The sequence below is a fragment of the Arachis stenosperma genome, chromosome 3, assembly GCF_014773155.1.
Source record: "Arachis stenosperma cultivar V10309 chromosome 3, arast.V10309.gnm1.PFL2, whole genome shotgun sequence".
Lineage (NCBI taxonomy): Eukaryota > Viridiplantae > Streptophyta > Magnoliopsida > Fabales > Fabaceae > Arachis > Arachis stenosperma.
The window spans coordinates 136,261,710-136,272,488 of record NC_080379.1 but is presented as its reverse complement, the minus strand read 5'-3'; the positions used below and the strand labels follow the sequence as shown (position 1 = coordinate 136,272,488).

At 39.8% G+C, this 10,779-nt stretch overlaps 1 protein-coding gene and 1 long non-coding RNA gene across 2 annotated transcripts; both read left to right on the top strand.

Moving 5' to 3' along the window:
* The first annotated feature begins 516 nt into the window (after window positions 1-516).
* On the top strand, window positions 517-3,672 carry LOC130968325 (phosphoglycerate kinase, cytosolic). The gene is made up of 7 exons (XM_057893529.1): window positions 517-650; window positions 738-955; window positions 1,367-1,444; window positions 1,558-1,818; window positions 1,918-2,235; window positions 2,377-2,535; window positions 3,195-3,672. The coding sequence occupies exons 2-7, from the start codon at window positions 761-763 to the stop codon at window positions 3,387-3,389; spliced, it is 1,206 nt and encodes a 401-aa protein (XP_057749512.1). The 5' UTR covers window positions 517-650; window positions 738-760; the 3' UTR covers window positions 3,390-3,672.
* Window positions 3,673-3,737: 65 nt separating this feature from the next.
* On the top strand, window positions 3,738-10,459 carry LOC130970114 (uncharacterized). Its single transcript, XR_009082010.1, has 4 exons — window positions 3,738-4,462; window positions 4,587-4,781; window positions 4,928-5,023; window positions 9,036-10,459. It is a non-coding gene; the product is annotated as an uncharacterized LOC130970114 (long non-coding RNA).
* Window positions 10,460-10,779: the final 320 nt, after the last annotated feature.

Here is a 10,779-nt window from a genome sequence, read left to right as displayed (position 1 = left end):
ATACAACGAGTTGTGCTTAAAAAAAATGACTTGTATAAAAGCAAGTCATCTATAAAAAATCGAAAGGAACGAGTTGAACAAATCATTGAAAGGCTTCACTCTATAATCCAATCCGCTTGATTGCTCGAGTTCGACTTCATAAAGTTCGAACTCGAGCAGGGGCACAATGGATGAAGCAACAAAGTTCGATGACTATAAAGATGATATGATACTTTAAAAGAACTCAAAATAAACAAGTTGTACTTAAAACAAGTTGTGAAGCCATAAAAACAGTTCGAATTTAAACTAGTATGAAATCAATGATTTAGTATTATACCTTAATTATACCAATATGATTAAGTATTACACTTTAACTATACCAATATGTAATAAAATAAACAATTTAAATTAGGTTAATTAAATTTTTGGAGCCTAGGAGAGGATCTAAAGTTTATAGGCCATTTTGCCATTTTGCCATTTTTGTCCCCTGCAAATGCAAATAAAAAGAAGAAAAGGAAAAAGCCTCGCACGTCAGCACGTGTGTACAGGTACGTGTGCCGCCTGACCCTAAACCATCCTTTGTCTATATATGTTCTAGAACGTTCAATCACTTTACTCGTTCTAGCTTCATCTCTGTGTCTCGGTCACTGTGATTTGCACCATATACCATTGTGAGTATCGCCTCCCAAAACAAGCTTCCTAACGATTCTGATTTCTTTTCCCTGTTTCAGTTACTGATTAGTTATACTTGATATCAGATTTTTCAGATTAGAAGAGAGAAATGGCGACAAAGAGGAGCGTGTCTACGTTGAAGGAGGGTGATCTGAAAGGAAAGAGGGTGTTCGTTAGGGTGGATCTCAACGTTCCTTTGGATGATAACAGCAAAATCACCGATGACACTAGGATCCGTGCTGCTGTTCCCACTATCAAGTACTTGACCGGTTATGGCGCCAAGGTCATCCTTGCCAGCCACTTGGTACGTTTTCTCAGTATTTTTTTTTTCTGGTTAGTTATGACTTTGAATCTACTCTCTTTTTGGTTGATATCGATTATGGATTTGTGCTTTTGATTCTACTTGGATTTGGATTCATTGTTTCGAATTTTTTGTTTAGTTTATTTATGTGTTTAATTCAGTTCAGAGTTTGATTGTTTTTTATCCCAGTTGTGGTGAAACGTTTCTTTTTTTAGATAGATTTTGTGGTGATAGATGATGGTTATGGGATAGTTAGAGAGTTAGATTTGTTGCTGTGGCTTATTTTTCTGTTCAATTTATGTCTTGCAATAGTGATAATGTTATTAGATCCTGACTGCTATAGCAATAGAGGTGTGATGTGAGTGGTTGACACCTGAGAAATTAATTGTTTTGTTTTGGATTTTCTGTTTACAGGGACGTCCAAAAGGTGTTACACCAAAGTACAGTTTGAAGCCGCTTGTGCCAAGACTTACTGAACTTCTTGGAGTTGATGTGAGCCTTCTACCATAACACTTACTGATTTTGTTTGTTTCAGCAGATGCATCCATTTTGCTGGATGTAATATTTTATTTAATCATGATGTCATTTTTATTGATTATATGTAGGTCAAGATGGCAAATGACTCTATTGGGGAGGAAGTTGAGAAATTAGTTGCTAGTCTTCCAGAAGGTGGTGTGTTGCTGCTAGAGAATGTTAGGTTCTACAAGGAGGAAGAGAAGAATGACCCTGAGTATGCAAAGAAGCTAGCTGGTCTTGCTGATCTCTACGTCAATGATGCTTTCGGCACCGCTCACAGAGCTCATGCTTCGACCGAAGGAGTTGCTAAGTACTTGAAACCTGCTGTTGCCGGATTCCTCATGCAGAAGGTAAGTATTATGGAAAATTGGTTAGTTCTATTATTATGTGTTTGATAAGTTAATCAGGTTGATTGCTCTGTAATTTGTTTTGTTGTTTAATGGTTTCAGGAACTTGACTACCTTGTTGGGGCTGTGTCGAACCCCAAGAAGCCGTTTGCTGCCATTGTTGGTGGATCAAAGGTTTCAACCAAGATTGGAGTCATTGAGTCCTTGTTGGAGAAGGTCGACCTTCTCTTGCTCGGTGGAGGAATGATCTTCACTTTCTACAAGGCTCAGGGTCACAAAGTTGGTTCATCTCTTGTGGAGGAAGACAAGCTTGATCTTGCAACCTCACTCTTTGAGAAGGCCAAGGCTAAAGGGGTTTCCCTATTGCTTCCGACTGATGTAGTTATAGCAGATAAGTTTGCTGCTGATGCTAACAGCAAGGTACTAGGTTTTTCGTTGAGGGTTGGGGTTGCTAGTGGTTATCATTCCTTTTTTGTTGCTATTAAGATTTCTGTTGATAAAGTCAGTTTATCTATCAAATAAATACAATTTATCTGATTTAGTGTGTGTATATTTTTGCAGACTGTGCCAGCATCAGGTATTCCAGACGGATGGATGGGGTTGGATATTGGACCTGATTCCATCAAAACATTCAACGAAGCATTGGACAAGACTAAGACAATCATCTGGAATGGACCAATGGGTGTTTTTGAGTTCGAGAAGTTTGCAGCAGGAACAGAGGTATGAATAGGGTTTAAAATACACACATCTTTAATTCTTTTTCTTGTCAGCTTGGTTCCTTCACCTTGTGCCTGTTATACTCTTTCGTTATGAATATTGGCTTAGGTGTGTTTAGTTTCTTAGTGTTGTGGTTTTAGTTCTTTCTAAGACTTTCCTCTTTGGGGTTTGTCTTTCTTTTGTCCTTTAAAAAGTTTCTGTTTTCAGGCATGTTAAATTTTATCCATGTTAAAACTTTTGTTTTCTGTTTTGGTAAATATCGGAAGAATCTTCTTAATACTGGCTATACTTGCTTTGATAGAAGACAAGGGAGTGGAGTGGAATTGAGCCAAATGGGATTAGAAGGAACAAAACAAAAGGGCTTATTGGAATAGCTTGGAATTTATTCCATTGATAAACAACTCAATTCTGTCATAAAGTTACCAATCCGTACAATGGAACTATGGAAGCTCGTATAATTCCTTTGTACCCTCCACCACTCAACCTCAAACCTACCTATCCGAACATAGTCTAAATAAATGGCAGGGACCAAAATCCCACTAGGTTAAAAAAAATAGAGGGATCAAACAAAAAAAAGTTGAGACAATCAAAACAACTCATTTTTATATTTAAGCCTTGATGTATGATAGCGGTAGTTGCTGATGACTATTCTCTTTTTACAGGCTGTTGCCAAGAAACTTGCAGATCTGAGCGGCAAGGGTGTGACAACTATCATTGGAGGTGGCGATTCAGTTGCGGCTGTGGAGAAGGTTGGCCTTGCAGACAAGATGAGCCACATTTCAACTGGTGGTGGTGCCAGCTTAGAGCTTCTTGAGGGGAAGCAGCTCCCTGGAGTCCTAGCCCTTGATGATGCTTGAGCAATAAGAAAGTGAGAAGATAAATGAAAGAGAGAGAAGAAAACCGCTTGTGTATTTTGTTCTTTTTTATCATGACGATGGTTGGGTTTCGACCATGAAATGGATTTGAGGGTACATTAGAGTTGCTCTTGTAGAGGCTGATATAGGATAGATTTTCCAGAAATAAGAGAGGTGTGGCATCCATAGTGGATGCATTGAGACTGTTCTTAATTGGTTCCTGGAACAATGTTCCATCTCCAAAGTAGGTGTTTGCTATATTAATTATGTGTTCCTTTGGTGTTCATACGGCTACTTTTTCTGGTCCCCCCCCCCCCCCCCCCCCTTTTGTTTTTTTGGTCACACGCCAAACTCACACACATTCCACACACACACTAACCTAGCAGCTCCACTAGGTTCGATTGAGGCAAACATCTTTGCCACGACGTCTGATGCCTGGCCACTGTTTGCCCTTTTCAGATAGTAATGTTTTTTTTTTTTTTGGACATGGCCTATGGCCAACAGAAACGATCCGACCTATACAATCAGAACCCGACCCGACCCGAAGAACTACCCAGAGACCCACCCCTAAACCGACTCCGATCCTCTCTTCTTCTCCTTGACCGTCGATTAGAGATCTTCCAAAGTTTTGAGCCTATTGTTGCATGTGGACGAAAACGAGCTCCCAAATCCTCATTAGTGGCTTCAATCGGCCGTAGGTGCTGAGTTCACAAGGTTGTCGAAGCTGCGTCTGCTTTGAGAAGGCTGCCCTTCGTCTTCCATAGTGGCCATTTGTGCTTTGCCTGGCTTGATGCTTCCTTGCTCCAAAGCGTAAGTGGTTCCGTTCTCTCTGGGGTGCTTTGTCCATTTCTCTAAGAAAAGTCCTACTCTTGCCCTGTGGTGACTCCTGTCTTCATCTCTCGTGGCACCTTCCAAGTTGCATTGAGGCTACCATTGACTTCTACCAAAGGCCCTTCTCCTTGTCTCTGTTAGTTCGTTGTAGTTCCCGGTTTTTGACCCAATCAATCCAAATGCTCGAGTCTGATCATTCACTCCAGCTTTTTCACTCTCCCCTGGTTCAACACCCATTGTCGCAGGTAAAATCTCTTCTCTGTGTTGTCTTTGATGGCTTACTGAAACTGGAACCAAATTGGTGTGATTTTGTATATTTTGCTCTTGCGAATCCTGCTTCTGTTCTGATTGTATTCTTAATTTGATCAGGTGGATTGACTATCCACTGTCTCTGTAATCCATTTTCCGCTGCCAACGTTTCCAGTTGGTGAGCCAAGTTGTTTCCGTCTCATGGAGTCCAGGTAACTCCTACATCTGGAGCCTCATTCAGTAGATGGAGAATGTCTCTGATGTTTGCGTCTGCCTCTGCCAAAGATGTTTTTGCCTTAATTGCTTGAACCAGAGGTAAGCAATCTGTTTCTATTATGCATTTTCCTAACTGAAGATTTTTAATAAGAATGAGTGCTTCTCTGTATGCTTGAGCTTCTGCTGCTAAACATGATGTTGACTTGAAACTTGTTGTTAACCCTGAGACAATTTTTTCTCGCCAGTCCCTAGCTACCACTGCTGAAGCTGCCATGCCTGTTTCTCTGTGAAAAGCCGCATCAGTGTTCACCTTTAACGAATCCTTGGGCGGAGGCCTCCAGGTAACTCTCTTCTTCTCTATGCTTTTGCCTCATCCAAATCTGTTTTCATTGTTAATTTTCTCAATTGCATTATAAAACTCTGCAGCTAGATATTCTGAAGTAAATATTACTTTTTCTGGTTTGACTTGTGATTGTTGAAATATGTGCTGGTTTCTCTCTTTCCATATGCACCAACACACACATCCCAATTTGTATAAAAAATTTTCCTGGTCGTTCCCAATCTCTCTCTTGATCTTTTCAATTGTGTCTATCACCCAACTCCCAAAAGATGTCACATTATGAACCGTAGGAAAAACTTGTAAGCTAGATCCGAACCACACAGCTCTAGTCCATGGGCATAACAATAATGCATGTTCAACAGTTTCGTTCGCTTGCTGGCATATACTGCATAACGATGATTTTGATATTTTTCTATGATACAAGCTAGCATTCACTGGCAGAATTCTGTGCATTGCTTTCCATAAGAACATTCTTACCTTTTGTGGTACCGGTAGCCTCCAAATTGTCTCCCAAACCTTCCGCAGATTCTGACTTGTTGATGCTTTTGCTTAGTTTGTTCTCCTATATGGCATCTTTTTCCTCCTTCACGTTGTGGTAGCCTGTTCTAACTGAGTACTCTCCATCGCTCCTATACGGCCAGACAAAATGATCCCTTCTGTTGATTAGACAAATTGGTGTTTTGATTATTAACTCAACTATGTTGTCAGGAAAGAAATTCCGAACTTTATATGCATCCCATCCTTCTCCTTCTTTTATCAACTCACTCACTTTTTGAAGTTGGCAATCCACACACCTTCCCAATTTTTCTTTTCCTGCCACCCAGTTATCTTTCCAAATATCTATTTCAGCTCCACTTCCTACACTCCACCAGCCCTTTCTTTTGAAAAAATCTCTTCCTTCTAACATGCTCTTCCATATCCATGATGCGTTTCTTCCTTTTTCTGCCTCCCATAGATTGCAATTAGGATAATAAATGGCCTTTAAAATCCGAGCCCATATAGCATCCTCCTCTTTTAGCAGCCTCCATACTTGTTTTGCCAAGAGTGCTATATTTTGACATTCTAAGTCTTTAAATCCCAAGCCTCCATTTTTTTTATTCTTTGTCATTTTTGTCCAACTCTTCCAATGAATGTTTCTTTCCTTTTCATTATTCGACCACCAAAATCTGGCTGTTGCTGCTTCGATTCTTTTACAGAAGGATCTTGGAAATTTAATGACATTCATAGCATAGATTGGAATTGCCTGTATCACCGCTTTTATCAAGACCTCCTTACCAGCTTGGTTTAATAATTTTTCTTTTCATCCTTGCATTTTATCTAGTATTTTCTCCTCTATCCATTTCAATGCTTTATTTTTTGATCTTTTCCATCTCGCTGGCAGACCTAGATATCTTTCGGGGTCTTCCCATGACGCCATGCCCATGATCTCTTCTATGTTCATCCTACTTTGGATAGGTACCTGACTTTCAAAAATTAGTCCGGACTTCTCTGTGTTGATTTTTTGTCCAGATGCCTCCGTATATTTATTTATAATCTGAATGAGTTGATAGATCTCATCTTCTTGTGCCCTTATAAAAATGATACAATCATCAGCAAATAGAAGATGAGTGATAGGCGGCGCTGTGGGAGCTAATCTAATTCCTGAAATTAGATTATCTCTCGCAGCCTTTTCCATGAGTATAGTAAAGCTTTCAGTAGCCAAAATAAAGAGATAAGGTGATAGAGGATCTCCCTGTCTAAGCCCTTTTTGAGGACCGATTCTTCTGGACAACTTTTCATTTATCTTGAACCTATAACTAGCACTCTTCACGCAGTTCATCGTCAACTTAACCCACTCGTTACAAAAATCGAAAGCTTCCCGGACCCTTTCCAAAAAATATCATTCTAATCTGTCATATGCCTTATTCATGTCTAATTTGATGGCTAAATCTTTGCTTTCAAGACTTCCTTTTTTTCTCAATTTGTGAAAAGTTTCTTGAACTATAATTATATTATCCTGTATAAGTCTACTTTTCACAAAATCACTTTGAACCGGAGAAATGATATCATCTAGCACTTTTCTTAACCTTCCCACCAAGACTTTAGTTATAATCTTGTACACAAAATTGCAACAACTTATAGGTCTAAGGTGATTTAGGCTTTCTGGTTGACTAATTTTGAGAATCAAAACAACTGTTGTTTCACTTAAATCCTCCGGTATGGTACCTTCTTTAAAAAAATTGTTTGACAATTCCACATATTTCTTTACTCAATATATCCCAATGTTTCTGAAAAAATAACCCATTTAAACCATCTGGGCCTGGCGCCTTTAAGCCCCCCATACTGAAGGTTGCCTCCTTAATTTTCTCATCCTTGATCTTTGCCATCAAATGTTCATTCATCTCTCTAGTGACTCTCTTAGATATCTCTCTTATGCACTCCTCTATGTTTTTGCCCCCAATAGATGTGTACAGCTTGGTGAAATGCCCTTCTCCTAGTCTCATTATATTGTCCTATCCTTGAATCCACTGTCCTGATTCATTTCTCAATTTATCAATTCTATTCCTATTTCTTTTGCTGATCGTTATAGCATGAAAGAAAGCTGTATTCCTATCTCTCCATTTTAACTATTTAAGCCTTGATCTTTGTCCCCAATACTTCTCTTCCTGCTTCCATAGCTCTGATATTTGACTTTTCAGCTTATTTGCTCTCCTCTGTTCACTTTCTGACATATCAGATTTTTGAATATGTTGTAATTCTGTTTTCTTTATTTCAATTTCTTTATCTGTTCTCTTAAACTTCCTCCTACTCCATTCTGTTAACTTCCTCTTGCATCTATTTCTCTTTCTAACAAACTGATTCCAACAGCTTTTATTCCCGTCGTCCAAATGTCAGCTCCGCTTGATTACCTCCTTACACTCCTCATGTTCTGTCCAAAAGGCCTCAAACTTGAATTCCTTCTTTATCCGGACCAGCGGCTGTGTTTCCAAAATTAAAGCACAGTGATATGAACTTATAGCCGGTAAAGCTTTCAAAATAGCAATCTGGTACATTTGCATCCATTTCCAGTTCACCATTACCCTATCCAACTTTTCCTTAGTGATGAAATTATTTCTTGGATTACTAAACCATGTAAACTTACTCCCTTTGAGGTCCACATCTATTAAGCCATTATCATCCACAAATCTTCTAAAGGTTTCTAAATAGATCCTAGGCTGCAGATGAATGCCCACCTTTTCGTCTTGACTTAGAATATCATTGAAATCGCCCAAAAAAGCTTGGGGTTCTTCTCTATTCATATTGCTTTCCGTGAGTTTCTTCCATAGTTTTCTTCTTCTTTGAAAAACTGGATTTCCATACACAAAGATACCCTGCCAACCCAAATCATTATTCATATTAATCATAACTTTGATAAAATTATCACACCACTCATAAACATTAGTATTAGCATTAGCTTTCCATAATAAACATAGCTCGCCGGACAAGTCCCGGGGTTCTACACAAAACATATTATCAAAATGAAGCCTTCTTTTTATCCTAATCATTTTATCTTGCCTAGCCCTAGTTTCCATAAGAAACACTATGAGCGGCTTTACTTTTTTACATAAATTATATAATTCGGATATTGTCGGGGCACCTGCAATTCTCTGACAATTCCAGTTAATGATACTCATGGCTGAGGGTGGGGCATGCTAAGGCCCGCCTCCTCAGCCATATGTAATCCCCTAAACTGACCAGAAGCATTGAGAGATAAGTCATACTCCCCTCTTTCCAGTGTATTGCTGTTGTTCTTTATCTTCTTAGGCATCCTGACCTCTTGATCCTCCTTCCATTTCTCATTTGTAAGCAATAGCACCTGTTTATTCTCCCTTTTCCTTTTCAAACTTAGCTCTGATGACTTGCATCATCTACCCTTCTTTCTTGCATAAAGAAGACCATAAAAGAGCACAAATCTCATATGATCAGTACAATTCATGCATTATTTGATGAATATTATGTTACACTACTTTGAGATGAGTTGTGCTAAATTACAGGTGAAAAAGGTGTCAAAATGGGAAGAAGACAAACAAGAAGCTGGGCGTGTGAGACTGGCATGTCACTTGGGGGCAAACGCCACAATTATGCACTGGCGTGGCACGCCATGAGCTAAGCGTGGCATGTCAGTACTAAATTCCAGAAGGGGGATCCAAGCATGAATGTGGGCGTGGCACGCCAAGGACTAGGTGTGGCACGCTAGTACAAAATATCAGAGAGCAAAACGGAGGACACAAAAGGGACGTGGCACGCTAGGTTGGGCGTGGCATGCCTGACCCCTCAACCTCACTTGGGCGTGCCACTTGGTGTCGAAGGCGTGGCATGCCAGCTCCAAAAGTTACTTTGGCGTGCCACTTGAAGACCCAGGCGTGGCACGCCAAGCTTGAAGAATGCACAAATACATAGGCGTGCCACTTGAGCAACATGGCGTGGCACGTTGGTACAATGATCCAGAAAAGGGGCTGAAGGCAAATGAGGACTGGGCGTGCCACTTGGTGTCAAAGGCGTGGCACACCAGTTCCAAAAAGTCACTTTGGCGTGCCACTTGAAGGCCAAGGTGTGGCACGCCACTTATTGGAGCGAGACAAGACCATGGGCGTGGCACGCCAACCTTTGGGCGTGGCACACTGGTATAAGTTTCTAGAGAGGGTGGAAGAGGCCAAGTACATGGGGCGTTGACAAACCCCAATTTGACGGTTTGTTTTGCATTGAATTTAGAGCATTTTGATAACCTTTTGTCACATTTAGCCTAGGAATTAGCATGGTTTTGTTATCTCTCCCATATTTGTGCTTAAGTGTAAAAACATGCTTTTTAAGCCTTATTTTGATGAATTCTAGTTCCTCTTTGATTCCATAAGATGCCTTGATGTGTTTGCTAGTAATTCCAGGATTGAAATAGGCTAGGCATGGATCAAAGAAAGCAAGGAAGGAAGCATGCAAGTGGAGAGAAGTACAAAAAGCCAAAGAATTGATTTCGGCCAAGCACGCGTACGCGCACAAGGCGCTCGCGCGCACATTGCGATACAGGCCAAGGACGCGCACGCGTATCGTGCGCGCACGCGTCGTAGCCCGCACGTGATTCTTTTATTACAACACGTGCCTGGCGATTTTGGGAGGTTTTAGCAACCAACTTTGGCGCCAAAATGCATATAAGAGCCAAGGATTGAAGGGGATTAAGACACATTTTTTCACATCCATAGACTAGGGAGGGATCATTAGATAGAGTTTTAGTTAGAAGATTAGTTTTAGAGTTTTAGAGAGAGAGGCTCTCTCTTCTCTCTAGAATTAGGATTAGGTTTAGTTCTTAGATCTAGGTTTTAATCTTTGCTTTCTTCTACTTCTACATCTCAATTCCTTGTAGTTACATTGATTCTTCTTCCATTCTTTTGTTATAATCTCTCTTATGTTGTTCTTGTATTTTGTTATAGATCTAGTATTGTTCCTTTTTACTCTCTTCCAATTCAATAAAGGTAATTCATAATAAAAGTGTTTCTTTTGATTGTTGTTGTTGTTAATTTCTTTCAATAATTGTTGTTAGATTTCATTCTTGTTGTTGATTTACTATGTTTTCCTTTTATGCTTACCAAGTGTTTGATAAAATGCTTGTTTGGATTTTAGTGTAGGTTTTGTTTCTCTTGGCCTAGGTAGAGTAATTAGTGACTCTTGAGTTATCTAATTCCTTTGTTGATTGATAATTAGAAGTTGCTAATTGATTTGAATGCCTCTAAAGCTAGTCATTCCTTT

Bases quoted from the DNA above. Each gene is read 5' to 3' on its own strand.
- LOC130968325 (XM_057893529.1), top strand. From the start codon at position 761: ATGGCGACAAAGAGGAGCGTGTCTACGTTGAAGGAGGGTGATCTGAAA. The intron at 956-1,366 runs GTACGTTTTCTC...TTCTGTTTACAG, and splicing joins TCATCCTTGCCAGCCACTTG to GGACGTCCAAAAGGTGTTAC. The intron at 2,236-2,376 runs GTACTAGGTTTT...ATATTTTTGCAG, and splicing joins CTGCTGATGCTAACAGCAAG to ACTGTGCCAGCATCAGGTAT.